This window comes from Purpureocillium takamizusanense, chromosome 1, assembly GCF_022605165.1.
Source record: "Purpureocillium takamizusanense chromosome 1, complete sequence".
NCBI classification, from domain to species: domain Eukaryota; kingdom Fungi; phylum Ascomycota; class Sordariomycetes; order Hypocreales; family Ophiocordycipitaceae; genus Purpureocillium; species Purpureocillium takamizusanense.
In genome coordinates, this window is record NC_063068.1 from 21,846 (window position 1) to 47,952 (window position 26,107).

The 26,107-nt window shown below is 61.2% G+C and overlaps 11 protein-coding genes across 11 annotated transcripts; 6 read left to right on the forward strand and 5 right to left on the reverse strand.

Moving 5' to 3' along the window:
- Window positions 1-203: 203 nt before the first annotated feature.
- Window positions 204-1,493, forward strand: JDV02_000009 (uncharacterized protein). Its single transcript, XM_047980776.1, has one exon. It carries the CDS (start codon window positions 430-432, stop codon window positions 1,450-1,452), a length of 1,023 nt encoding a protein of 340 aa, XP_047836733.1. The 5' UTR covers window positions 204-429; the 3' UTR covers window positions 1,453-1,493.
- On the reverse strand, window positions 1,365-3,211 carry NUF2 (kinetochore-associated Ndc80 complex subunit nuf2). Its single transcript, XM_047980777.1, has 2 exons — window positions 1,879-3,211; window positions 1,365-1,801 (listed from the first exon to the last, which is right to left on the reverse strand). Exons 1-2 carry the CDS (start codon window positions 3,148-3,150, stop codon window positions 1,682-1,684), a joined length of 1,392 nt encoding a protein of 463 aa, XP_047836734.1. The 5' UTR covers window positions 3,151-3,211; the 3' UTR covers window positions 1,365-1,681.
- Window positions 3,212-3,376: 165 nt separating this feature from the next.
- On the reverse strand, window positions 3,377-4,501 carry TRX1 (thioredoxin trx1). The gene is made up of 3 exons (XM_047980778.1): window positions 4,129-4,501; window positions 3,944-4,048; window positions 3,377-3,787 (listed from the first exon to the last, which is right to left on the reverse strand). The coding sequence occupies exons 1-3, from the start codon at window positions 4,251-4,253 to the stop codon at window positions 3,589-3,591; spliced, it is 429 nt and encodes a 142-aa protein (XP_047836735.1). The 5' UTR covers window positions 4,254-4,501; the 3' UTR covers window positions 3,377-3,588.
- Window positions 4,502-4,654: 153 nt separating this feature from the next.
- On the reverse strand, window positions 4,655-8,445 carry JDV02_000012 (uncharacterized protein). Its single transcript, XM_047980779.1, has one exon. The coding sequence runs from the start codon at window positions 7,680-7,682 to the stop codon at window positions 5,301-5,303; it is 2,382 nt and encodes a 793-aa protein (XP_047836736.1). The 5' UTR covers window positions 7,683-8,445; the 3' UTR covers window positions 4,655-5,300.
- Window positions 8,446-11,733: 3,288 nt separating this feature from the next.
- JDV02_000013 (uncharacterized protein) lies at window positions 11,734-12,466 on the forward strand. Its single transcript, XM_047980780.1, has one exon. It carries the CDS (start codon window positions 11,828-11,830, stop codon window positions 12,182-12,184), a length of 357 nt encoding a protein of 118 aa, XP_047836737.1. The 5' UTR covers window positions 11,734-11,827; the 3' UTR covers window positions 12,185-12,466.
- Window positions 12,467-14,273: 1,807 nt separating this feature from the next.
- On the forward strand, window positions 14,274-15,670 carry DAO1_1 (D-amino acid oxidase; the record flags this gene model as incomplete). The annotated part of the gene is made up of 4 exons (XM_047980781.1): window positions 14,274-14,299; window positions 14,354-14,491; window positions 14,569-14,666; window positions 14,739-15,670. 4 exons carry the CDS (start codon window positions 14,274-14,276, stop codon window positions 15,668-15,670), a joined length of 1,194 nt encoding a protein of 397 aa, XP_047836738.1.
- A 199-nt stretch (window positions 15,671-15,869) lies between these two features.
- Window positions 15,870-18,910, forward strand: ALG3 (Dolichyl-P-Man:Man(5)GlcNAc(2)-PP-dolichol alpha-1,3-mannosyltransferase). Its single transcript, XM_047980782.1, has 2 exons — window positions 15,870-16,528; window positions 16,637-18,910. Exons 1-2 carry the CDS (start codon window positions 15,959-15,961, stop codon window positions 17,546-17,548), a joined length of 1,482 nt encoding a protein of 493 aa, XP_047836739.1. The 5' UTR covers window positions 15,870-15,958; the 3' UTR covers window positions 17,549-18,910.
- JDV02_000016 (uncharacterized protein) lies at window positions 17,571-18,088 on the reverse strand (the record flags this gene model as incomplete). The annotated part of the gene is made up of 2 exons (XM_047980783.1): window positions 17,571-17,676; window positions 17,778-18,088. 2 exons carry the CDS (start codon window positions 18,086-18,088, stop codon window positions 17,571-17,573), a joined length of 417 nt encoding a protein of 138 aa, XP_047836740.1.
- A 759-nt stretch (window positions 18,911-19,669) lies between the features above and the next one.
- JDV02_000017 (uncharacterized protein) lies at window positions 19,670-21,399 on the forward strand (the record flags this gene model as incomplete). Its single annotated transcript, XM_047980784.1, has 2 exons — window positions 19,670-20,085; window positions 20,172-21,399. The coding sequence occupies 2 exons, from the start codon at window positions 19,670-19,672 to the stop codon at window positions 21,379-21,381; spliced, it is 1,626 nt and encodes a 541-aa protein (XP_047836741.1). The 3' UTR covers window positions 21,382-21,399.
- Window positions 21,400-21,661: 262 nt separating this feature from the next.
- On the reverse strand, window positions 21,662-22,516 carry JDV02_000018 (uncharacterized protein; the record flags this gene model as incomplete). The annotated part of the gene is made up of 2 exons (XM_047980785.1): window positions 21,662-21,795; window positions 21,886-22,516. 2 exons carry the CDS (start codon window positions 22,514-22,516, stop codon window positions 21,662-21,664), a joined length of 765 nt encoding a protein of 254 aa, XP_047836742.1.
- A 724-nt stretch (window positions 22,517-23,240) lies between these two features.
- Window positions 23,241-24,714, forward strand: SHE9 (sensitivity to high expression protein she9). Its single transcript, XM_047980786.1, has one exon. The coding sequence runs from the start codon at window positions 23,311-23,313 to the stop codon at window positions 24,535-24,537; it is 1,227 nt and encodes a 408-aa protein (XP_047836743.1). The 5' UTR covers window positions 23,241-23,310; the 3' UTR covers window positions 24,538-24,714.
- Window positions 24,715-26,107: the final 1,393 nt, after the last annotated feature.

Genomic DNA, 26,107 nt, shown 5'->3' on the forward strand with positions numbered 1-26,107 from the left:
CCTTGATCGAATGCATCCTCGCGCTGGTCGGGTTTCCCCAGCGGCGGGAAGTCTTCTCGTACGCCAGGTCGAAACGAGGCGACAACTCGGTGCCATTCGGTCAAGTAATCCATATTCTTTGTTACTATTGCCTAAAACCCATTTCATGTGTTGTGCGTTCTGACTCTGAGTGCGTGTAAGTCTGTGTCGTTGGTTGGGATTGCCTAATTCGGTCAGTACTCAGTAATCGGATCGACAACGCCCCGCCCCCACCGCCCACCATCAATCATCATCCATCACCCATCCATAGCTATCTATCACACTCAAACCTCCACCATCATCATCACCCTCACACATCACAACAACACAGACAACCATCACAAGTCCGCAAACAACGATGCCAACCACGTCCGCTCACGCCCACCCTCGGCTCGTCATCGAACCGTCGCCATGACTCGCGGCGGCGGCGGCGGCGGCGGCGCATCGTCGCCCCTTCCCCCCTCCCCCTTCCTGCTCCCTCCCGCGACGCCGTCCGAGCTCCTCACGCACACGCTCGCACACCTGAGGCACCCAACCACACTCATCGTTTGCTGGCCCAAGGAGCAGTTTGTCGAGGCGCTCGTGCAGGACGTTCGCCAGCAGCAACAGCAGCAGCTGGAGCAGGAACAAGAAGAGCAACGGCCACACGTAGCACCGCGTGGCGACGACACAGCAGATGAGAATGGAGAAGGGGGCGCGGGCGCGAGCGCGAGCACGGCAGTCGATGCTCAAGGGGGGTCCGGTACCGCCGAGAGCCAGCAGCGGCCCGCGATACCAGCCCAACAACTCCTCTCCGCGACCCTCCTGCAGGTCTCCATCTCGCGCCACATCCGCATGCTCTTCGTCCCGAGCGTCGTCCACCTGCGCGCCCACCTTGCCGCTTCCTCCTTCTCTGGCACCATCTCGTCATCTTCTACCCCTCCTCCTCCACCGGCGGGACACCCGCCGCCACAGTCCGACATCATGGCCCCGCCAGCAGGGGATGGCAAAGGCGGCGACGGCGACGACGCCTGTCCCCGCAACAGGAGGCCGACAACAAGGCAGCACCACCGCCAACAACAACACCGACCTCTGCTCCTCGTCTACGGCCTCTTGGAGCTGCATCGCGACGGCACCGAATGGTCCGCCCGAGGGCTCAACGCCTCGCTCGCGGAGCTCGTCGAGTGCGCCGCTCGCTGTGGTGGGCTGGTGCCCGTGCTCGTGGAGCCAAGGCGCATGGAACGCGACAAAGGCGCTGACTTTGGGGGCCAGCATCATCACGATGGAGGGGCCAGCAGCTGCAGCAGCCCCGAGCTGCTGGCCGCCTTGGCAGAGCCGGTGCCCATCTTGAGCGGTGCGGAGCGCCGGCGCGACGGTTCGTGGCGTGGCAAGACGGTGCCCATCAGGAGGGTCCTCGCGCGGTGGTTTGACGTGCCGCCGCCGGCTGGTGGGTGAAAAAGCTGTAGAGAAACTCAAGATACGAGAAAGCAGTACCGGTTTGTTCATCATGGTGTTCCCAGTGTCTATGCAAAACGCACACCGAGTCCGTACGCAATTCCCAAAGCCCACGCAAAGTATCCCAACCCCAACGCCAGACTATGGTATCATCTCGCCCCCTTTCTTTCATGCACGCATACAAGCCACCATCCAGAACGCCGCCGCCGCACGCCATCGGCACACGCGCTTACTGCCCAATCGTCTGCTCCATCTCCGTTATGTACAGCTTGATGTGGGCCTCCATCTTGAGGTACTCATCGTACGCGGTGTGGACCTCGTTCTCGATGTTCTCCTTGAGGTCGAGCATCTAGTAACGTAGCGGTAGTCAGCCAGGAAAGTCCCGGGAGAAGCAGACGCTGAGAGGGAAATGAGAGATGGGCTTACCTTCTTCTCCGTCTGCTCGATGCGCACCCTCCGAATCTCCATCTCCTTGGTCTTCTCCGTGTGCTCCTCCGTCAGGCGTTTATGGACGGCCCGCAGCTCGTGCATCTTCTCCTTGGCCTCGTGCGCCTTTTGCCCGCTCTGCTCGCGGAGCTTCTCCGTCCGCTCCGTCCACTTGGCCAGCTGCCGCCGCAGCATCTGCTCGGCGCGCTCCACCTCGCGCGCGTTGTTGCCCCTCTCGGAGAGCGCGTCGCGCTGCTTGGCGTTGCGCGCCATCTCCTCCTCCTCCTTGCCCAGCTCCGCCGCGATCTCGTCCAGGATCTTGATGCACGACGCCACGTCCGCCGACACCACGGTGAAGGAGTCGGCCGACGTCTGCAGCGCGCGGGCCCGGCGGTCCAGCGCGTCGATGTGCGCCTTGTCGTTGTTGAGGATCTCGCGCAGCTCCGCGAGGTTGTCCTGCAGCGCCGACGGGCTCTGCAGCATGTACGGCCGCAGCTTGGCGCTCTCCTGCTTGAGCGTCATCTTGTCTTGCGTCCGTTGCTCGAGCGCGCTCGTCAGCTCGCCCTTCTTCTGCTTGGCGTCCTCGAGGCGCATCGCCACCTTCTTCTGGTTCTCGCGGAGCTCGAGCAGCCGGCTCTTGAGCTCCTCGTTGCGCATCGTCTTCTCCCGCACCTGCGCCTCCATGGCCTTGCGGTTGTGTCGCATGTCCTCGAGGCGCGCCTCGTTGTCCTGGTTCTCGGCGTAGAGCGTCTCGATGCGCGACTTGGCCGACTCGGTCTTGTTGAAGTGCTCGTCGATGACGCTCGTCTGCGACTCGCGGAAGCGCACAAAGTTGATGAGGTAGCTGAAGATCTTGACGAGCCGCTCGTACGTCGGCTTGTACAGGTCGTTGAACGTAAAGTCGGTGATGCCGCACTCGAACAGAAGCCTCCGCAGCGACACGTAGAAGCCCATGAGATTGCGAGTGTCGGGTGGGATCACGTCGGCGAACTCGCCGCACACGTCTTCCGCCGCGGCGCGCATCGCCGGTTCGACCGTCTCGCGCGTCGCATTGAGCAACAGCTCGGCGAACCACTCGAAGATTTGTTGCACGTGCGACGGGTTCGGTTTCTGCAGGTCGGCAACGGTAAAGTTGATGCCTATATCGGTGATGCAGCCCACGATCTCGCGGTCGGGCAGGCGCATGAACGCGTCGGCTTCCTCTTCCTTCTTGCGAGACCGGCTCTGCTGCTGGTTCGAGGGGATGATGCTCATCCGCGGGTTGTATGCCATCTTGAAAGTTTGCAAGCGGCGCGATTAATGGGTTGGTTGTCGCGTTGTATGTCGGTGATGTGTCGCGCTTGGCTCTTGGAAGGCGGCGCGATAAACACTTGACGCGTTGCTGGAGGAACACTGGGCCCCACGACGGCACGTGACTCAACTCGCCTTCACAACCACGTTCACCAAGCACGAGCCCTCACGTCATTGCTCAGACGGATCGCATTCCTAAGAAGTGATGGTGCACGATAAATGAGTATACCTATCTAGATTCAAATGAACAGTCTCTTCATCTGATATGGTCGTCACAACGATGCGGTCCATCCTCTCACCACTCGCAACGCGCTCTGCACACATCATGTCCACTTCTTATATCGTAAACGCTTTCTTATACAAACGCACAGCGCATGTCTCCAATTCGTAGTCGTACACTTCTCCCCATCCGCCGTGCCTTTACTGAAGGAGGTTCCGCAACCCCTCGACCAGGGCGGGCGGATTCGCGCCAACCACCTCACCAACCTTCTTTCCGCCCTTGAAGAAGAAAAAGGTCGGCATCGCCCGCACGCCCAGCGCCTGCGTCACCGCTTGTACCTCGTCGACGTCAAACTTGACAAAGTGCACCTTGTCCTTGAACTCGGCCTCCTCGGAATGCCTGTCATGTCGTCAGCCACCCAGCCTCTTTATCGCAACGAAACCGCAAAGGCCTCCGCCGATCAATCGCCACCTGCTAAAGGCAAGGACCGACCGACGGCAACAGATGATACGGATGAACAATAGAGACGAAGCAGTACAGGGCTTTTATGCGTACTTGGCCAGGATGGGCGCAATGGCCTTGCATGGCCCGCACCACGTCGCGAAGCAATCAACGATGACGTTCTCGTTGTCCGACACGACCTTTTGGAACTCCTCCGCGCTGTGAGAGACGCACCACAGAATCAGCGGAATGTTACCACAGCTGGGGGTGGTAGTATCGGACGGGTCGGCGTCACTCACCTCTTGACCTCGTGGACGATCCTCCGCGCGGGCGTCGAGTGAAAGGCCCTGAATGCGGCTTGGGCCGTGACGCCGCTTAGCCTGGCCTGCGGCGCGAGGGACCGGACGAGACGGGCTGAAAACATGTTTATACTCGCGTCTATTTGGAATGATGCAAGAAGAGAGATGGAGTCGGCCACGTGCGTTGGCAAGGTTGTGAGGTGCTCAATGAACAACGTCCTCACAATTGTTAGCGTCACGAACAGGTTCAGACGCGGATGAGCTAAGCAGTTCCACTGGCATCCCGGCGCGCTGGCCCATCCCGGCGCGACATCTCCCACCCCCGCGACGAGGCAAGATGATGCATCGACACCGACAGTCACAGTCACAGCTGACAGGCTGCGGCTCTTGACCGAGGCATTCAATCATCTCTTGGCTAGATTAATTGCATGCGCTGGGGTCGTCTGCATCCGGAGGAGTTGAACCCAATGCCCTTGATCCCTGAGGCCCGCAGCCCCTGCAGTCACAGTCATGCACGCACACCAGATTGGGAGACAACTCAAATCATTCATTTTCTATCCGCATCCCGAGTCCTTGGAGCGCGCCTTGCTAATAATCCAACTAGACACGCTCGTCATGCTCGACCGACCCATCCCGCGGGCCAGGATCCCACGCATTGGATGCTAGATGGAAACCATGTCCATCCTCCAAAACAAAAAAGCTCAAGGGACCATCTCTTTCCGACGCACGGGTATCATATGCGGTGTATGTACGAATAATATAGCGAGGCAAAATCAGAAATGTCCAATAACATGGAGCTGCGACCAGTTGAGAAAGGCAGGCTCCATGAAGTGTGTCGTACAAAGAGCAGAGTCAGTTGCAGCAGCTTCCTGTTGTGATTTTCCAAGTTTTTATCCTTTTTTGATGTGACTTTCTTTGTTTTCCAAGTTTTTTTTCTTTTTGGATTTTTTGCTTTATCCAAGGAAATAGTAAAAGAGTGACTTCGGTCAGTGTCGAATGCGCTGGACGAACACAAAGGAAATAGGAAGCTGCATTCTTCGCCCGGGTCTGTGGAGTATGGTATCGCGATGCCGCCAAACAATATTTTGGCTGTCGACGCGTGGGAAGCTGCTCTGCATCTGACTCTGCTCTTGTTAGAACACTCCAATGGGTCGCCTGCCCTCTCCTCACACCTAGTGCTTTTCGAGAGATTCTCTCGGATAGATATCCAAAAGCCTGGCGCTCCCGGCGCTAAAGTTCCTGCTGTGACCTTGACCAACATTCACGCTCCTGGCACGTTGGACATCGGCCTTTTCCAGGCTCACTGGGCTGACTGGCGACACGGGCGAGACCTCGCTGTCATCGTCACCAGACTCCATGTTCATTAAGACTTCGTGGCTTCGCATCGTGTCGCGATTGTGCAGGTGGTACTGGACGAGATGGGGTCTGGCCCCTACAGCGCCCCATTTGACGTCGCCCTCGCGCATCGGCTCGTCCTCGTCACTGCTGGGTCGGCCCTCTCCAGACGGCCGCCCAGCCATCGCGACGCCAGAATGTCGGCGCGGGGCTAACCGCGATAGGTAGTCGTCGTCGGTAATGGCCGCTTCATCCGGCGTGCCGCTGGAGGGAGACTCTGTCATGGCATGGTCCCGATGGTTGGCCTTGGCAATGCTGTCCCGCAAAGTGGCAGACCGCTTGCTGCCGATCCGTCCAGACAACCAGGATCCCTCGGAGTCAATGGATGCGAGTGAGATGGACTGGTATGGATCCTCTACCGACTGGGCACCATATACCTTATCGTCTGACCTGGACGCGGCTTGGGCACCCTCAATAAGTCGGGGCGCAGACGAGGGCGTACCAAGGCGACTCGACACGGTCGGCCGGGATTCTGTCTCGGGCGTCTTCACCTCGGCAACCATGGGCAAAGGCGGCGGCTCCGACTCGGGCGACTGCACACGCGAGTCGGGGGGGGATAGCGGAAAATCGGGGAGGTCTTCGCGGAACCGCGACCGCGTTCGTTTAGGTGCGGCACCGACTTTGCTGGCAAGGTAATTCGGGTGCGAGACATCTTCGCCTTGTAGCTTCGCGAGCGCCTCCGCCTGCGCTTGAGCGGCAGCTTGCATCTCCTCGCGAGACGTGTTGGAGAACGAGGACGGGCCGGAGTTGCGTCTGCTTCGTCCTCCCCATCTCAGAAACGAGGTAATGGACAGGCGAGCATGCTTGTTGCTGCCCACTGAGTCCTTGCGCGGCTCATCGTCGACTACCATGCGGTCCTTGTCCGAGCCGAGGGTCGACTTGGACAGCGACTTTTTGGCGCGTAGGAGCCCACCGAGGAGGGAGCCCTGCGATGCTGTTGACGCTTGGGCCTCACGGGCAGCGGGTAACTTGGTGTGCGCCGCGGTACTAGCGGCGGCAGCTTGATGGTCGGTTTCTGTTGACTCCTCTTTTGGTAGAGTCTCGGAGCGGTGAAACGATTCTAACGGCTCCTTAGACGATGTCTGTTCCAATTCAGACAAGGGCTCCCCCGTGGGTGATGCTCGTCTCTTGGAGGAGGTTACCACAGCCGAAGGTGGGTCGATGCCCAACCCAACCAGCTCACGGCCCAGGACACCACGTTCGAGATTCTCGGGCGGCGGCGTCCCCGACTTTCGGGCCTCTGCCTCGTCTCGCCGTTGCTTCTCGGCCCTGCGCGCCAGCCTGCGCTCGACGCGCTCCTGCTCGAGTTGGCGCTTTCTCTCACGTCTGCGGTTGTCGCGCTCCATGAGTTCTCGCAGGTCGCTGGCGTCGAGCCCGTCGGCAAGGTCATCGATACGCTTGCGAGAATCCAGACCTCCCTCCGGAATGGCATCCCACTCAGCAATCCGCTTCTTCTGAGTCCCAGACGCGGCTGGGTCGGAGGCTCGCGAGGGCGTCCATCGGGACCCTTGGGCGTAACGAAGCGTCGGCCGCGGCGCCAGGGAATCCAGAGCGGAAATTTTGTAGGCGACAAAGTCGGAGTCGGACGATCGGCTGGAGCGAATCGAGTCTGGGAGCGGCAGCGAGATGTTTGACGTGGGTTTGTCCCATTGGCCCGTGGTGGCGTTCGTCTTGGCCCTCTTACTGCTCTGCTTGGTCAAGGCTCCTCCAGTGGTCGAGGCGTCAACGCCGAGCCGGGTAGGCATGTGAGCGCTCATAGCCTTGATCTCGGCCTCTCTCTCGTGGTCCTCTCGCCTCCTCTTGCTGCTGCGTCTTCTCGAGGGAGGCGGATTGATTCTGTGGTGAAGGGTCGGTGTGCGCGTCCAGCCGAGCTCCTGCTGACCGGTATCAGCGGCGCCGCCGGCGCGACCAGCTGGCTGGCGAGCGGCATGGGGTCTGTCTACTCGAATCGAGTCGTTACGACCGGGCGAGAAGCTGTACGTCCGCGGGCGGCGGCGGAGCTTGACGGGCTCGGTTCGCTGCTTCTTCTTGGACGCGGCCCTCGCGGCGGCAACGCCCTCGTCATGACCGTGAAGCTGCGGACCCTCGCCATCCGAGAGGGCCGCGCCGCTTCTGGACCGCTTGCGAGAGCTCTTGCGGCGAAAGGGCCACAGGGCCATGGTGGCGTCGGGTTGTGTCGTTTCGCGTGGGATCAGTTGCAAGTCGTCGTTGTACGCGAGTCGGATGTTATGACAGGACTAGGCGGCTCGTATGGTTGCATCGTGGTCGTGTAATTAAATGTCGGGTCTCGAGGTCATGCATTCGCCAGACAAATCGTTGGGCGCGGCGACGGTGACCGCCCGTGCGGGTGTTCGTGGCACGGCGAAAAATACGCTGGTGCTATATCGGTCTCGGCGACGACGGGGAAGGGTCCGCTGAAGACACAGGCGAGCGACAAGAGAAGGGCCGTGCAGCGCGTGTGGACGATACGCGTTGGGTGCCAAAGGAGCGAGGCGCGCCGCTGTGGTATGCAGCAATCAATCGGCTCTTGCGGTGTGCCGGCGCTGCGGGGAGTAGGGTGAGTTTGACCTTTGCTTCGTTCCTCCCGAGGGCTTCCTTGGCGAGGGCAGGATGTAAATGCGAGTCGTCGAGTCGAATACGTATGGAAGCAGCCCGTCTATCGGTTAAGATGCCCCAGCGTGTGGAGTGTTGAGAAGGGTCGAGGCGGTGGCAGCAGATGGCCCTGGATAAGATGTGCGTGCGTGCGTGCGTGCAGGCGAGCGAGGGGGCGATACGAGCAGGCAGAGGAGCAGAATCGAACAGAGAAGTTGGACCCAACGTAATTGGAGCCGAGGGTGGCGGGAGGGAATGCGATTAAAAATGGCGGCCATTCCGCCTGGGGGAGCGGCCAGGATGGCAGGATGGGAGGGCCGTCGACGGCGTCTGTCTGTCTGTCTGTGTGTGGGCGTCTCTGTCCCGCCTGTGTCTGTGTGAGCGAGGTGGCTGTCGTGGGCCCTGCCAGACCAGAAGGGGGGGAGGAGTCGCTGGGGATGCTTGCTGGGACTGGGCGGATACACGTCCCGTGGGGCGCTGGAGAAAAAGGTAAAGTAGGTATGTACCTCGACTTGGCACAGTACGAAATGCAACAGCAGCGGCGGGGGGAGCAGGCAGGACTGAGCTGCGTTGCGGCGCCTCCCCAGGTAATGGATCCATCCACCCTTGTGCCCTTCCCTCCTTCCGTCGCCGCCTCCTTTAACCTCCAACCATTCACGGTCCAGGAGCAGTCACGTCTGGACGCCCGCTCTGTGCTTGTTTCTTGGACGAAATGGCTGGGGCCCGTCATGCACTGGATTGGCGGACAAAGCACTGACACCATCCACAATTCCACTTCAACACACTCACTCCCATCCCCGTCCACTCCTGGATCGGGCCCGCCCACTGCCGCTGCCGCCCACCCTGGCATCCTGGCCTGGTCTGGCCTGGCCTGCCCGGCAAAAGACGGCGGGCTTGGCTTCCATTGCTTGGAACGCTGAAGCGTCCGGGATGGAGCGTGCGCTTGGTTCTTATTAGCGTCCTGTCCTGCTGGCTCTTCCCACCGATCGGGGGGGCCACGCTCGGGAACCCGCCGCCACGGACGCATCCAAGGTTGCCCGGGTTGGTGGCGGGACTGGCTGGCGAGGAGCGGCGCCTTGGGTGGTGAGAGACCTTCCAGGGCTGTGCCGCAGACACTCGACCAGGAGCGCCCCAGGACAAGCTTGTCGTCCGCCCCTGAGTGCGAGGGCATCTTCGGGGGGCATTGAGGCGTAGGTTGCAGCACGCGCCTCACAGAAGGCGCAGCACAGGCTGCTCAGCACAACACGGGCAGCACGCAGCACAGGCGGCGACGATGGAGACGGCTGCTGGGTCGCGACCCATCAGTCAGTGGGCTGGCACCCGCCCCGCCAACAGGCGGGCAGAGTGTGTGGATGGCGTCGGGTGGGATCCATGGCGTGGAATGGAATGGCACCAGCAGGCTCCGCCAGCCGCCTGCCGGGCTCCCGCCATGCACGCCGTGCAATTCAGTCCAAGCGGCCGCCGGGTTGGGAGGCGTCGACCCGATCCGGGCGTATGGCTTGCCCCGGAGCAATTTTTGGCTCAACCCGCTGCGGCCGAGCGATCAAACGTCAGTGCTGAAAGCCTTGGAGCCGCCGCTCGGCCAGAAGAGCCTGTTTGACCGCGGGAGAAGCCCCTAGGTCCCAGAAACAATCTCCACCACACCCATCACGGCGCTGGCTGACTGCGCTGCCTCGACTGCCTCCCCGAAACTCGATGGCGGGCGACCGTGGCTGGAAGACAAGCCCACGTGCATTTCGCACAGTACCACCATCAAGGCATATTGGAGCTTACCTACTAAGAAAGTAACTGCTACCAGGTAGGGGGTGCGGTCCCTCGCACAGGCTGCCTGCCCTGGCAGCACACCTAGCACCAGACAGCTTGTTGGCGGTGCCCGAGGGTACCGGGCGGCGGCATTCTCTTTCCATGCATACGCAACAGCGCCTTACCTGGGTCAGGCAGACACTCTTTCTGCTATAAAGGGTAGGTAGATACTGTACATGCTACGCATCACCAACCGGCCTACAAAACGCGAAGAGTCGGAAGGCCCCATTGGGACAAAGTCGCCTAAATAAAAGCTGCACGGTATCATTTTGTACTTACTGTACCGTGCTGCATTGTGCAGTGCAGTCAGCCAGCACAGGCTGGAGGAGCGGGCTGGCTGGAAAGTGCAGGCGCTACTGGTCCCTCTTTGCTCCTGCCCTCTCGATGGATGTTTCCATGATGCAAGTTCCAACACTCCATGCCGGCCCCGCGTTCCGGCCAGCCAGCAATTGTCATTGCCACGCCCTCAGACCACCATGTATGTCCGTCCCATCCCAGCTTGTGTGCCGTTGGCTTTGTTGCTCGATTGCGCAACAATACCACCAAATCCGTCCACCTCAGCCACCAACCGCTGCGAAGCACCCAGTATGCATAAGGTCCGGCATGTACGGTACAGCACAGTTTGGACGCAGGCACAACACAGCACCGCAACGCACCGCACCGCACCGAATCGCACGCACCGGGGGACACACCGATCGTTCCAGATTCGACCGCCCCTCCCGGTTCCGTCCCGTCTTGTTCGACCAAGAATAAGCACAAGGCGATGGGTGGATGTGCTCATCAGTAACACGAGTACTCACACTTTCGTTCCGAAGCGTCCACCCGTTGGGACCAGCCAGGCCGCTCAACCTTGCGACGCGCGCGAGGGGCCATGGGGCGTCTCGGTCTCCCTCCCCATCTCTCAAGACTGACCTGCGCCAGCAGCTCCCGTCTTCAGGCCCAGCGTCCCGCCCCTCCCTCATCAACGTCCACACAGTTCGTCAGCGACTTTCGTCCGCCTCGTGTCCTCCCTCGTTGCCGTCCGTCCACGGGACCACGCGAGAGGAAGAGGGGTTGGCGAGCCGCCTGGACGATTTGACTCGCTGCGCGTTGCCACTTCGCAGCCACATGCCTTAGTGTGCGCCTCTCTGCTGCTCGCTGTGATCCCGTGCCTCATCTTCTCTTCTCCTCCAAAGGGGGGCTTTTTTTGGGCCAAAAGCAATCGGTGTGTCGGTCGAGCTCTGGGCTGCTGCTTCCCGTTGGTGCAGAAAAATCACCAGTGCTGCAACAAAGTGCAGCATGAAACTCTTGTTTCTTTTTACCCGGCCCGGCGTTGAGACTACGTACTACTACTAGCAACAAACCCGAGGGTCGTCGAATCGTAGTTGGCGCAAGACATGGAGGGCGGTTTGCCGGTGCCTGATTCAGATCAAGCCGACACTGTCTCGATCCTGTCCTGTCCGACACGATACAGTACGTACAATGATGACTGGCTGACCGCACTGGATCAGGAACCAGACCTGGACCAGTTGTGTGCGCGTTCGCCACACGTACGTACGAGTCCTGTGCTCCAGTCGTTTGGGCCGCCGTCGCGCTGCTTTTACGAGAAGGCACAACCGGCCACACGTCTTCCTGCCCGAAAGGAGCCGTTTTCGTTTTGCCCATCTGCGGGACGGCTGCAGGCCAAGAAAGAGAAGCGTGCGACCAGCAACGAGGCCCTTTTCGTATCAACCAGGAACCGCGTGCCTGAGACCCGCTGTGGCTCCTTCGTATTCGCCCGCCTCGCGCTCCCTTGGATTCCCCCTCCCTCCCCTCATGGAAATCGGCCGCGTTGCACAGAGGACTGCTGTAATGTGTACGAAGTACTTATAGTTGTTCGAATTCGCAGGAGTAGTCGTACAGTGTGAAAGGGCAAAAGAAGAACTGATAGATGGCGCTGACGAGGACTGGGGCCGAACCACGGGACATACTGCGGACAGGCAGCCATGTCATGGCAGCCCGCCGGCACCGCCGATGGCAGATCAAGCGCGCCGAGAGCCACGGGGCAGGACAAGCTCTGGATGCCAACGCCAATGGGGATGCTGCATGGCCGATCCCTGGCAAGCTCCAGTCCCTGTCGTCATGGGCCTTGGCTCCCTCGCCGCCAACCCCAGCCGCCCTGCTCACTCCGGCCCATCCCCCCCAACTCGTTCTTCGAATTAGCAGGCTGACCAACGTCATGCATCGAGGCAATGTCCTCGAGAAACCGGTTCAAGTATCCATCCACCGGCGCACGCGGGGAGCATAGAGATCGCCGTCATGCGCTTCCGCTTTCGTGACATCTCCCATCGACTATTATATGGCGCCTTTCCGTGTCATGCCACCCTCTGATGAGCTGACCCTGGTGGCTATGCACCAGCAACAGCCCGTGTCTGGCGGGCTACAGACAGATGGATGGACAGGTCTGAGATGCGTCGTCGACGCTGTTGCGATCCCCCTGCAGGATCCCGCCCACCGTGCCTGTTGGGTGCGACCCTTCCACTAGCATCACAGGAGCGCGTGCTCGGGGATGGAGATTGAATGACTGAACAGGCAGACATCCGCTGCTTTGCGCCCTGAGGTGTCTCTTTTCGTTCCCTACTAGCCTTCAGCTTCTGCTCGATGCGGAGAGGGACATGATGGACTGCCAGGTCAACGACTCTGTTCTTGGACAGGGTTGCGCCGCCGTGCATGCCTGCAGTGCAGTTGCAGTGCAGTACAGTGCAGTGGAGCACAGACACAAACGAACGTCGGGCACCTTGACAATTGGCTGTGCATCTGTCCCTCCCGATCACTGGCGAATCCGGCAAGTGACAAGGGCCTAACAGAGCCATACCGTTCGTTTACCACGATACTTAAATCTCCTACTTCATAGACGGCAATGGATACGAACGACGAGCTCGTACGTATAAACCCAACAAGACTTGAGGTTGCCTACGCCTTTTGATGCGTCAGAGTCCTACGGCAGCTACCGAGGCCTATCGTCAGGGACCGAGCAAACGAGCTGGGACTTCTCTGCCATTGGCTTCCCTTTCCTTTCAGCGCTGTCATTCGACATGTGTTGGACGCGGGTCGCGCTCAACTCTGCAGCGGTGCTGGTACTAGACTGCCCATGCAGCTGGCAATATAAGTACTACCGCGAGTGACATGGCCGACGTAGGGATCAACCTCGCTCATCGAATTGCAGGGCTGCGTCGATAGTCGGTATCTGGGTCTACTCCGTCATTATTCAGAATGCCGACGCCTACAATGTAGTGACCGACCGTGTTGTCATCTACTTTGCATGCCGCACGTGAGACGAACGGGGCTAGAGTGAAGGTGCAGCCACGTCAACTTCAACGGAGGGGGAGGGATGGGGGGGAGGACGACAAGGAGCGATCTGAAAGACGGCCCAGCGCCTCGGAGAATGTTTGCCGAGCCAGGCGCAAGTTCTTTGTCCTCAAGGCCAGCTCCTAACTACCCCTTTCCCCTTCTAAAAGGCTGCCTCCGCAAGAGGTGAGCATGCCTGCCTTCAGGGAGCTAGCTGGGGAGGGTCGTCGCAAGGGTCACGGGCGCTCAGTCATCCTGCTCCGACATGGGAAAGGCGAGGTGAGACGGACGACAACTGCCCAAACTGTGGCCTTTTGTGCATTTGTAGAGAATCATGCAAATCATCGCATTGTTCCTTCTGGAGCCCGGTTCTCAGAGCTGTCGCGCAGAGAGGGGAGGAGCCGTCCGCAAACACTGCAGTGTAATCCCCCTCGATACGTCGTTGTGCGTGCAGCAGGAAGTCCTTCTGCTCGGCGGCGGAGCTCAAAATTTGCAAAATCCTAGCTTGATGAGCGTTCATCTTTACAGGAGTATGAGCATATCTACACGGTCATCCATCCATATGCGTGTAGCGAACGAGCAGTTTCACGATCACCAAGGACGTCGTCGGAGGGGGGTGTTCACGGCCGCGCCATGTGTAAGTGACCAAAGGCGCAACTTACCCTACACTTGGCAACCAAAGACCGCGACATGCTGCGGAGTAGTACGTAAGTACCTCCAAATTCCGAAAATGGTTGTCTGGCGGCATAGCTGAACCGATTGAACAGGCAGACCAGGCGCGACAGAGGCGTCGGGGTAGGGACGAGTTGGTGGCCTGGATTGCCAAAGCCGTCGCGACCCACCAAAGGATTGCTGAAGCGGGGATTGGGAAGGCGCAAACGTAGAGATCCCGTCGCTCCTCCAGCCGACGTCTGCCGACTGTTATATGACGCCCGGCCGTCGCTCTCATCGCAGTCCAAACCTCGACATGTTGCTTGCTTCACATCCATCCGCAGTTTTGATCTCGAACTCAGTAGGACGATAAACTCCAAGGTTAGCTTATCGGCAACATGGTTAACACTATTGTCGTGGTCGGGTACGCCTCCCCACTGCCCCTTTGTGAGTTGACACATGCTAACGCTTTGTCCAGCGCGGGCGTCAGTGGCCTCACCTCGGCGCTGCTGCTCGCTATGGGCAGGCGGGCCAGCGTCACGGTGGTTGCGAAACACATGCCGGGCGATTACGATATTGAGTATGCGTCGCCGTGGGCTGGCGCCAACGTCTCGCCGTATGTCTGCTGCCTGGTCACGGTGGTGGGCTTGAATATGGGTGCGTTTTTTGCTAATGCACGAGTAAATGTTCCAGAATGGCAAGCCTGGACGACAGCCGATGGGAGCGACGGACCTGGCCGGAGCTGAAGCGCCTGGCCGAGGTGGCCCCAGAAACGGGGATACACTTCCAGAGTAAGTTACGCCTCGCCGCGTCGCGCCTCTGCGTATGGCATCCATGATCTCTCTGACGCCTGAAAACCATAGAGTACCGCATCTACAGGCGTGAACAGGACATGCAAGGCAGCAAGCGCGTTGCGGACCCCATGTTCGACGATGACCCCTGGTACAAGGACGTGATGCCGGAGTATCGCGAGCTGCGCGCCAACGAGGTCATCCCGGGACACGACTCGGGATGTGAGTTTACCAGCGTGTGCATCAACACGGCGACGTACCTGCAGTGGCTTCTCGGACAATGTCTCGCGCACGGCGTGGTGGTACGGCGGATGGTGCTGCGTGACTTGGCGGAGGCCCAGTACCTCAGTCATGCGGGCCGGCCAGCGGACGTGATTGTCAACGCGACGGGACTCGGCTCGCTGCGGCTCGGGGGCGTGCAGGACGAGGCCATGATGCCTGTGCGCGGCCAGACGGTGCTGGTGCGTAACGAGTGCACGCCCATGGTGTCGACTTCGGGCACCGACGACGGCGACACGGAGATTCTATACCTGATGCAGCGGGCCGGCGGCGGGGGCACCATACTTGGCGGCACGTACGACATGGGCAACTGGGAATCGGCGCCGGACCCCAACATTGCCGTGCGCATCATGCGGCGCGCGGTGGAGGCGTGCCCGGACTTGGTGGGCGGCGAGGGCCGAGGCATCGAGGCGCTCAGCATCGTGCGACACAATGTCGGGCTCCGGCCGTACCGCAAGGGCGGCGTTCGCATCGAGCGGGAGAGGCTGCGTCTTGGCGACGGCCGGGACGAGGCGACGGCGCCGTGGGTGGTGCACAATTACGGACACGCGGGATGGGGATATCAAGGGTCGTACGGCTGTGCGGAGCGTGTCGTCGAGCTCGTCAACGAGATTCGCCTCGGGCTGCCCGTGACCCCCGGGCACCATATACAGACATTTGTGCTAAGCAGGAGACCTGATCCTGATACTAAGTACGTGGTTGTTGAGGACGAGCCCGTGGATTGAGGAAGGGACGAAGCACTTGTTGCGTTGACCAGAGATGCGGGAACAAGGAGGCCGTCAAGTTTGAGACACGAGAGACAGCTGGAGGCGTCTACGTACGAACGTACGAATACGTGCAGCAGTATGTGCAGCAGTGGGGCCAGACCCTGTGTCCACCCCACCTATCGCAAAGCTCCCCCCATACTTCGTACCTACGTAGCTGCAACATTGAAGCTCCTAATACAGTGTCCATCTCTCTCCCACCACCTCACGGTGACCTTTGCACCATTGCGACAGGGCCGCTCGTTCACGATGTCGCCGCCGCAGCCCGCGCCGACACACGTACAGGCATGGCGCTTTGCCATGGCCATCGCGACCGGTCAGCATGCCCTTTCAAAGCTGGTCCCGCCCGCGCTGTGGTGTCTGGACGCGGTCCTCTGCGTGCTCGTCCTCTGGAAGGTTCCCTGTATGTGTCCGACGATGTCCCCTTTCGCCCTCGTCCACCCGTTACTCCTTGGATCCCTTTTTCGGCCCGGGCTCTCTCTCTCTCTCTTTCTTGCATGGGTCGTTGACGAGAGCCTGTGCCATCGTGTACAAACGTCACGCCATGCTGACCATGCACTCCCACCGCCCGCAGACACCGAGATCGACTGGGTCGCGTACATGGAGCAAGTCGCCCAGTACGTCGGCGGCGAGCGCGACTACACGCGCATCGAGGGCGGCACGGGCCCGCTCGTGTACCCGGCGGCGCACGTCTACATCTACACGGGGCTGTACTACCTGACGGACCGCGGCAAGAGCATCCTGCTGGCGCAGCAGCTGTTCGCGGTGCTGTACATGGCGACGCTGGCGGTGGTGATGCTGAGCTACTGGAAGGCCAAGGTTGGTGCTGCCGCCTCGCCTCCTTGCACGTTACGCGAGACGACGATTTGAGTTGTTGCGGAGAACAAAGCTGACCATGGGTGTGTGGTGAATTCCGCGACGCAATAGGTCCCGCCGTACATCTTCCCGCTCCTCATCCTGTCGAAGCGCCTGCACAGCGTCTTCATCCTCCGGTGCTTCAACGACTGCTTCGCCGCCTTGTTCCTGTGGCTGGCCGTCTACTTCTTCCAGCGGCGGCACTGGACGCTCGGCAGCCTGGCGTATACGTGGGGTCTCGGCATCAAGATGTCACTGCTGCTGGTGCTGCCCGCCGTGGCCGTGTTGCTCTTCCTCGGGCGCGGGTTCCGGGGCAGCCTGCGCCTGGCGTGGCTCATGGCGCAGGTGCAGATGGCCATCGCAGTGCCGTTCCTGGCGGGCAATTGGAGGGGCTACCTGGGGCGGGCGTTTGAGCTGTCGCGGCAGTTCAAGTTTGAGTGGACGGTCAATTGGCGTATGCTAGGTGAGGACATGTTTCTGAGCAAGGGCTTCGCGCTCTCCTTGCTGGCGGGCCACGCGCTCGTCCTCGCCATCTTCATCACCACGCGGTGGCTCCGGCCCGCCGACCGGCCGCTGTCTTCCCTGATCCTAGCGCTCCTCAAGGGCAAGTCCCCGTTCTCGCCAGCCGAGGAGCTGCGCGTGTCGAGCCGCGTCACGCCCGACTATGTCATGACGACGATGCTTTCCGCCAACGTCATCGGCCTGCTCTTCGCGCGCTCCCTGCACTACCAATTCTATGCGTACCTGGCGTGGTCGACGCCGTACCTGCTGTGGAGGGCAGCGCCGCAGCCGCTGCTCGCGATCCCGCTGTGGCTCGTGCAGGAGTGGGCGTGGAACGTTTTCCCGAGCACGGACGCGAGCTCGACGGCCGTGGTCAATGTCCTTCTCGTCACCGTCGTGCTGACCTATTTTGGTGGTTCCGCCAAGGAGGAAGGTGAAGCAGAGGCGAGGAAGCGGGCATCGACCGATGCCAAGACCAAGTGATGTGAATCAGGACAAGGGTGGTTCACTCCTCGTCGTCGTCTTCGGAGTCGCTGGGCGGCATCTTGCCGACGTTGGATTCGTCCTCGGAGTCGGTCAGGTCGTAAGCGTTCTTGGCAAACTCCTTTGGCCTGGTCATGAATGGCACACATGTTCAATCAGCTCTCTGTGGTCACTCTGACTGGGTTCCAAAGGCACTATTGTTGGAGGCGGAGGGGAGGCTTGAACGCACCAGTACGGCTGCTGGCGCCAGAGCTTCTCGTCGCGCACAATGTTGACAATCTCGCCGTCGGCGCGGGTCTCCTCGGCGCTCTCGCTGTAGCGCTCGGCGACGACGAAGCCCCCGCGCTTGACCCAGATGGTGTTGCGGAAGCGCTGGGCCAGCTCGAGGAGGACGGGCTTGCGGCTCGGCAGCTCGCAGGCGAAGAGGTTGTTGCCCTCGGGGCGGACGACGCGCACGAGGGACTGGTTGGGCCCGAGAGCGTCGGGCGGGCTCAGGGACGCCTCGGCGGCGGCGAGGATGTTGCGCTTCGGGCGGCCCATGTTGTCTGGAATCTTTCGGGATTGGGACGGGAGCCAGCCGCGACGCGTGTTTGAGGCAGAGCGCGCGCACGTGCGTTAATGGGCGTCTAGCGGTGCGGACAGAATTGGAGACCGATGTCGTCGGTCAATTCAAAAACGCATCTGGATGAATTTTTGGTGGATCACGGGGCTCCAATGTGCGTGCCGTCGCACGCCCCTCCCACCACCGCGGCGAGCCACTGGCAGGCTCAAGGACGTCCAGTCCAAATCAGTTTTAGTTCAGGTCCCGCCCGCGATAGGGTCCCTGGCGGACTTTCCACATTGGGCGCCACCGGGGGTCCGACTCGAGATGCTCGTTCCCATCGCCGCCACCACCACCACCACCTCCGTCACCACCTCCGTTTACCGAACCTGCTGGTGGCCGGCCCCAGCGAGCACTGGCTACATACAAGCTTTTATCCGATCATGGAATCAAGCGGGCTCTCCTCCCGCCCCCCTCTCTCCAATGGCAACCACTCGTGACACACCGTCTTGATGCGGCGGAGAGGACTGGGTGACTGTCGCCCTGCTGGGCGACAAGGGGATGGGCCCGACGATGTCGTGATGAAGCTTGATACGTACCTACTGAGGTACCGTAGGTACCGCACCGGCTGCCGGCCTCGCGATCGGACCAGCAGGGCTTATCTGTCTGTCTGTCTGTCTGTGCGGCCCGCACTGGGGTGAAGGAAGGGATGGTGGAGAAGGAAAGGAAGCTTCGTGGCGATGGATAACTACTTTTTTTCTCCCATTCGAGAGAATTGCTACGTACCTATTTTTGTACCAAGTACGTTAGTATTTGCCAGGCTGAGAATCCCCCCCTCCGTCTGCCAGCGAGCTATAGTACGCCCGTTGGTACGTGTCCATGTTTTCCCACTTCCAGCTCGACCGTGCCTCTGTTACCTGCTACTCCTACTTAGCAGCATAGCTGGGACGGATATCAGGCGAGGGGAGTAATAATGCACTGTGGATGCTTGTTGTGGACACACACCATGGGGATCCGGGTGGGCTTCCCGCCGACCAACCCGATAGATGTTAGTAGCTCAAGCCCGGCTGGCTCTTGAGGTGTCCAGCTGATGCGAAGAGATTGACTGCCAGCTGTCTGTCTGTCGCCCGGCGCGCCGTCAACCTCGTACTGTACTAACCTAGCAGCACACGCCGGTTGGGCGAGGGGGGGTGGCGTTTCCCCGGTGAGTCGTTTCGTTGCTTCTGCTCCCGATGGCGCTTGCTGGGACCGCTCCATCTCTGCTTTAGTAGTATCGTCCTAGAATTAGTAGAAATATCGTGGAGCTGCCAGCTTTCGTGGGTTGGGAGAGGGACTACTTATTACGCTGGCATAAAAGTTATAAGCTGCTCGCACTCGCCACGACTTGGTTTGCTTGGCACATCGTTCGATTCCTCGCCAATGTTCTTTTACGACTGCGGGTGAGGCCAGTTCCCCACGATTTCAGCAACATCGTATACACACACACACACATATATATCCGTGTCGTCTCTCATACACCGTATATACACACAAAGTATAACCACCACGTCCATCAGCAAGTGGTCGACCGATCGATCGCCATGGACTCGGCCATGCTGCGGACCCTCGTCGAGGTGCAGTCCCGCGCCTCGGCCCACGGCGGCGGCAGCGGCGGCGATGAGGCGTCGCACCCGCTCGCGGCGCCGGCCAAGGCCGTGCCGAGGACGTACCCGGGCGCGCCTCACGTCCGCGGCGATTCGGTCGAGCTGCAGCGGTTGCCGACGCACGGACAAGCGGCCGCCGGCACCGGCACCGACTCTTTCGGAGACGGAGACGTCGAGATGAGCCGGCCGAGCACGCCGACGAGCGGCGGGGGGACGGCCGCCCCCGTCGCGACCATTGCGACCGTGTGGCATCCGTTTATGAACCGCTTCCGCCTGCTGGCCATGTGCCTCACGAACCTGGGCAACGCGCTGAGCGATGGCGCGGCCGGCGCGCTGATTCCCTACATGGAAAAGTAATACTTCTTTTTTTGCCCCTTCCTCCTCCTCCCGTGCGGCGGACAGAGGAGAGACTGACTGACTGACTGACGTACGCACACAGATACTACAACATCGGCTACGGCGTCGTCTCGCTCATCTTCGTCGGCCAGGCGCTGGGCTTCGTCGTGGCGGCGCTGGTCCTCGACACGCTGCGCAACCGGCTCGGGCGAGCGCGGCTGCTCGGGCTGGGCCAGGCCATGATGACGCTCGCGTACGTGCCGCTCGTGGCCGAGGCGCCGTTCGTGCTCGTCGTATTCGCCTTCTTCTTCGTCGGCTTCGGCATCGCCGTCAACGTCGCCATGGGCAACACGTTTTGCGGCGGCCTGCACAACGGCACGCTCATGCTCGGCCTGCTGCACGGGTGCTACGGCGTCGGCGGCATCGCGGGCCCCCTCGTCGCCACGGCGCTCGTCACCGTCGCGCACGCCGTGTGGGCGCGCTACTACATCATCACGCTGGGCATCAGCCTGCTGACGCTCGTATTGACGCTCTGGACGTTTTGGGGCTACGAGAAGGAGGAGGCGGACGAGGAGAAGGAGCAGCGGCGGCGGCAGCAGCAGAGAAGGCAGCGGGAGCGGCGCGAGTCGTCTGGCTCCGGCTCCGCGAGTGGCGAGCAGCAGCAGCAGATGCCGGGCACCACTGAAGTGTCGTCGCCGCCGTCACCGTCACCGTCACCGCCGCCTCTGCTGAGCATGTTCACGGCGCTGAGGCTGCGCGTGGTGCTGCTGGGCGCCGTCTTCATCTTCGCGTACCAGGGCGCCGAGGTGTCCATCTCGGGCTGGGTCATCTCCTTCCTGATCCACGGGCGCGGCGGGGACCCCTCGTCGGTCGGCTACGTGTCGGCGGGCTTCTGGGCGGGCATCACGCTGGGGCGCTTCTTCCTGTCGGCGGCCGGGGCTCAGCGCCTGGGCGAGAAGCGCTTCGTCTACGGGCTCGTGGCCGGCGCGCTGGCCTTCCAGCTGCTCGTCTGGTGGGTGCCCAACGTCGTGGGCGACGCCGTGGCCGTGTCCGTCGTCGGCCTCCTGCTCGGGCCCATATACCCGTGCGCCGCGGCCGTCTTCATGCGCGGCATGGCGTCGCGCGACGTGCTGAGCGGCATGGGCACCATCAGTGCGTGCGGGAGCCTGGGCGGCGCGGTGGCGCCCTTCATCACCGGTCTGCTGGCCCAGGCCGTGGGCACGTCGGTGCTACACCCCATCGTCATCTTCCTGTTTGTCGTGATGCTGCTGTGCTGGTATGGGGTCCCGCTCGAAGATAAGAGAACCGAGTAGTTGGTTACTGGATCGGGTGAAGACGCAGTGGTTCATGGGAATTTCTACTATTGGTAATAATGATGTGCATGCCGTCCGGTGAAGCTGTTGCTGCTCGCCATTCCCTGCTGGCGGCGGGCGCGTCTATAGGTATACTCGGCTTCTAAATGTGAACTGTGCAGATCCCTTGTCATCCGTCTATAACCAACACGGAATCGACATTATTTGGTTCTCCATTCTATGTCGCATGTCCAATCTCGTCTCATCTCGCTCGTTCGTCCAATGTCGTAAAGCTGTCCTCTTAGATGCGGCCGCGGGCGGCGTCCTGGACGGTGATTTTGCCCTCGGCAATGTCCTTGACCGTCTGCGTAATGCTCGTCCAGTCGCGGAACGTGACGAAGGGCACCTTTTCATTTTCGCACCAGGTGACGAGATCTGCGTTCTGTGTAAGCGTTCTGAACTGTACATGATCTCGTCCAGACGGGGGCCCTCTGGAGGAATATCAGGAAGAACGCAGATACATACCCTTGTCGGCCTTTGCAAACAGCAGGTCCGTCTCCTTGGCCGCCGACAGATCCGACACGCCGTCGCCGGCGTAAAACATGGTGGGCCTGTTGGGCAAGGACGAGTACTTGCGGATCTCAATGGACTTGTCGTGGCCGTGGATGCTGTCGTCGTGGAACTCGATGCGCCAGCCGCCCTCCTGGTCGAGCGTCTTGCCGTCACGGGCGCGCACGTCGTTGCTGACAATCTGAATGTCCCACTGGCCCTCGCCGAGCAGGTTGTCGAGCAGCGCGCGGATGATGGGCTGCATGCCGCCGCTGAGGATGACGATGGGCACGTTGTTCTCGCGCGACCACGCGTAAAACTCCTTGAAGCCCGGGTCGAGCTTGATGTTCTTGAGGAGCGTGGCGACGCACTCGGGGTACGGTGTCTTGATGCTGTCCATCATCTCCTGGAACGAGTCGCGGAAGTGGACGCCGCCGAAGAGCACGTCCTTGTTGCCCTGGACGCGGCGCTCGCGCCCGTAGCCCAGGTTGTCCGTCATGTAGTCGTTGGAGTCGGCCGTCGTGACGGTGCCGTCAAAGTCGGTGAAGAAGATGAACCGCGGGTTCGTGGCGAGCGCCGGCGTGTCGCTGGGATTGATGGAGCCCATTGTGGCGGTGGTTGCCTCTTTTCTCTGATCTAGATCGTGTGGGTATCTCGGGCTCAGTGCGTTGGCGAACGAGGGGCAAAGCAGCTGGCGAATGGAGGGGCAATCGAGGGGTAATGAGGGAGAAAAAAGCGGCAGAAACGGCGAGGGATGCTGCTTCTTCCAAGTTCTAATCAGCCATCTGTCAGTCGAATCCAAGTCCCAACACGACGTCAGTCGAAAGAGATTAGGCCAGCATGTTCCCACAATATTTGAACGCCCCGGCCCATTAAAAAACTCGCGTTGACGACTGTCGTGGGAAGCGGCTCAGGAGGTTCTGGCTGGATTGTCGTCATGGAGGGTCGTCGCGCGTTGTGGGTGGATGCTGGATGGCGGGCGCCGTCAAAGCGCCCCTGCAGCGCCCGTGGTAGCCCCGCTGATCCCGACTCGCAGGGGATGGCTGGACCCTGCTGCACCGCTGGAGCTGCAAGCGTCGCCCCGCCGTCCGCCCGCCCTCCCTCCCGTGGTCGAACTTTTTTCGCTGACCGCCCGGGCACGCACGCCGCTGCGGCGGCAGGCTCCACGGCCCCTGGCCCACTGGAATGGACGCCATAGAAGGCGGTCAGCTAGGTTGCATCCATCCCGGCCGCAACGCCGTCGGTGCCTGGCCTGGGCGGGCAGAATTGTGTCGGCATTGCTCGGCCTGGATGGGGGACCTCGCTTCAATTGTCCGACTCCAACATTGACGCTCCCCGACACCGGTAGCCCGCGCCGCCGCCGCCGCCGCCGCCGCCGCAACGCCGCAACTCACACCCGCGATGCAGCCCTTTGGTCGCTCGGTTGCGCAAGCAGCCTGGGCTCATGGCCGACGGCTGCTCCTCACGGATCGGGCCACGTTCCGGCCGACTCTGGCAGCAGCTACTACCTCGGATGCCCTCCAACCGAACAGGTCCCTCTGCTCGCCGTGCAGCGGTCGCGGGGCCATTGCTTCCCGGTTGCGCCTCTACTCGACGCAGCCGCCTCCAGACAACAGCGAAAAGGTCCACAAGGTCAACGCCGAATCCGATCCGCCGGCGCCCGACTCTCTCCCGCAGGCGTCGGAGCTCCCCTCGAGCATGGATCGCCGACGCAGCGACTTCAACCAAAAGTTCAGCCACCTCATGGACAACCTCCAGTCTCGTGTGCTGACCGCCTCGCACACCCTCAACGACATCACGGGCTACTCGTCCATCGATCGTATCAAAGCCGAGAACGAATCCCTCGAAGTGCAGCTCGCCGATGCGCAGTCACGCGTGCGGACTGCCCGGCAGGCCTACAAGACGTCCAACACCAAGCGCGCTACGACGCAGCGCGAGGTGACGACGCTCCTTGCGCGCAAGGACTCGTGGTCGCCGCACGACCTGGAGCGCTTCACGGAGCTGTATCGCGCCGACCACGTGCTCGAGGGCGAGGTCGCCAGCGCGCAGGAGTCCTTGACCGAGGCCGAGGCCGACGAGCAGAAGCTCAGCCAGCGCCTCAGCGCAGGCATCCTCAAGCGCTACCACGAGGAGCAGATCTGGAGCGACAGGATACGCAGGGCCAGCACCTGGGGCACGTGGGGCCTCATGGGCATGAACTTTGTGCTCTTCGTGGTGCTGCAGTTTGTCGCCGAGCCCTGGCGCCGAAGGCGGCTCGTCAAAGGCGTTGTCGCCGAGGAGAAGGCCGTGCTAGAGGAAGTTCGCAACGAGCTCTCGGCAGTGAAGCTGAGTCTCGCCAAGAAGGATGAGGAACGGGTTCGCCGGCAAGAGCAGGAACTCGGCGCGGAGCTGTCTACCCCTGTGGCGGCGCTGCAAGACGTCTCTGGTGCCCAAGACGAGGGGCCCGAGGGCACATGGCGGGACATCATACTAGACCCTGGACGGTGGCAGTCGGCCGTTCAAGACCTGGGTAGCGAGAGGAGGATAGACTTGAGAATGAGGGACGCGTCCGTGCTGGCCCTGGAGGCGGCGCTGGCGGGTGCTGCGGTGGCCGGGAGCATAGCGCTGCTTCTGGCTCGGGGAGCGTAGGTGGTGGCATTGCATTGCGAGCGAGCGAGATGACTCTACCTTGTACCATAAGACATGGCCCATGTACAATATGGCGACGAATCTAGACACGTCTACGTGCTCCTCCCCACGTTGCATGACGGGGGTGTCCATCTGGTGTTGGTCTGCAACTTGTATGTGCGGCTATGCCAACAGGACTTGCAGGACTTTGCTGTGACGGCAACGCGACGTGCCTAGAAGACTAGAGGAGCCCAATATACGAATTCTTTTCCATCTATGCATTGGCTATGGGCCGCACGGGTGGAATGCGCCGCGCCCAAGGGAGTCGGCCTGAAGGCGAAGCTCTTGCAATTCGATTCGTGGTACCGCAGGGTAGGGTGACGTTGGGCAAGGCAGCCCAAGTCGACGTTTCTCAACGCGCGACCTACGCGCCAGAGCTTTCACCAGTCAAGAGAGCCACGCCGGAAGGAGCCGTGCATCGCGGTATTGGGCGCCTCTCAGGAAAAGGACGGAGACACGAATACGAACCGACGTCACGCAGGGTCCAAGATGGGACAGTGAGGCGCAGCTCGTCAAACCCACCATGTCCGTCCTTTGTTGGCGACCTGTTCGCCGCCCCATTCGACCGACGTCCACTGCCACTGGACACGAGAGCGTCACGTGGAGAAGTGCCGGGTCTAGGAGGCCCGTCGTCCTTGGGCAGCGCGCGCGCCCTGCGGTCGGTTGCGTCACTGGGAGGCCGCTCGTTGGACGTGTGGTCGCGGGAGGAGGAGGAGGAGGAGGAGGCTGTGCGTGCGGCCTTGGTGCCCAAATGGAATATCCAGTGTCAAATGGTATCGACGCGGCTGGCGACAGCTAGGCTGGCTGGGCTGCCTCTGCTGCTGTCCCTCGCGAGGGCGGAACGTATCGCCGGTGGGTGCGGTGCACCCCGAGCAGCCTCCGGCGAGCACGGCTACTACCTACCTACGCCAGAAGGAATCCCATAATCTGCCGCTGAGATTGATGACGTGCGCTGCATGCAGGCCGCACCGACCGGAGGGACGGGTGTGGTATCAACATGCGTCTGCGGGCGGCGCGTGTGGCGCCGATGCAGAGAGACGCGGGAGAGCGAGCGCGCGGTGCGCTGCTGCAGAAATGGCCAGATGGTGAAGCGTGACGATAGCTTACATGTGTACTGTACCTTGTCTATGCAGGTTTCCTTATCCGCCGAGGTTTCCTCTCCCCTCGTTGTCCAGCCGTGTGGTGGCGTGCCGTCGGTGCCGCGAGACGCGACAGACAGACGGGATTCACAATTTCACAAGCACATGCTCGACGGTGGCGCGCCATTGGTACGGCGCCTGAAACCGCGCGCAGCTGATGGACGGACGGACGGATGGATGGGCAGCGTGGCTGCTGCCTCGGGAGTTGATGTGCCCCCGCCCTCTTCTCTTGGGTTCTGCCGGCGACGATGCTGTGGCGACGGTGATGGTTGCTCATCAAGCTTGCCGGATGACACTGCATGGGTAATAAGGTACTAGATGTAGGCAATCGGTAGGTAAGGTAGGTAGGCACGAGCGATGGGCATGAATGAACCTGGAATCTTAACAAGGTT

Bases quoted from the DNA above. Each gene is read 5' to 3' on its own strand.
- JDV02_000009 (XM_047980776.1), top strand. From the start codon at position 430: ATGACTCGCGGCGGCGGCGGCGGCGGCGGCGCATCGTCGCCCCTTCCC.
- NUF2 (XM_047980777.1), bottom strand. From the start codon at position 3,150: ATGGCATACAACCCGCGGATGAGCATCATCCCCTCGAACCAGCAGCAG. The intron at 1,802-1,878 runs GTAAGCCCATCT...CTACGTTACTAG, and splicing joins TCGAGCAGACGGAGAAGAAG to ATGCTCGACCTCAAGGAGAA.
- TRX1 (XM_047980778.1), bottom strand. From the start codon at position 4,253: ATGTTTTCAGCCCGTCTCGTCCGGTCCCTCGCGCCGCAGGCCAGGCTA. The intron at 4,049-4,128 runs GTGAGTGACGCC...CGTCTCTCACAG, and splicing joins ATCGTCCACGAGGTCAAGAG to CGCGGAGGAGTTCCAAAAGG. The intron at 3,788-3,943 runs GTACGCATAAAA...ACGACATGACAG, and splicing joins ATTGCGCCCATCCTGGCCAA to GCATTCCGAGGAGGCCGAGT.
- JDV02_000012 (XM_047980779.1), bottom strand. From the start codon at position 7,682: ATGGCCCTGTGGCCCTTTCGCCGCAAGAGCTCTCGCAAGCGGTCCAGA.
- JDV02_000013 (XM_047980780.1), top strand. From the start codon at position 11,828: ATGGCGCTGACGAGGACTGGGGCCGAACCACGGGACATACTGCGGACA.
- ALG3 (XM_047980782.1), top strand. From the start codon at position 15,959: ATGTCGCCGCCGCAGCCCGCGCCGACACACGTACAGGCATGGCGCTTT. The intron at 16,529-16,636 runs GTTGGTGCTGCC...GCGACGCAATAG, and splicing joins TGAGCTACTGGAAGGCCAAG to GTCCCGCCGTACATCTTCCC.
- SHE9 (XM_047980786.1), top strand. From the start codon at position 23,311: ATGCAGCCCTTTGGTCGCTCGGTTGCGCAAGCAGCCTGGGCTCATGGC.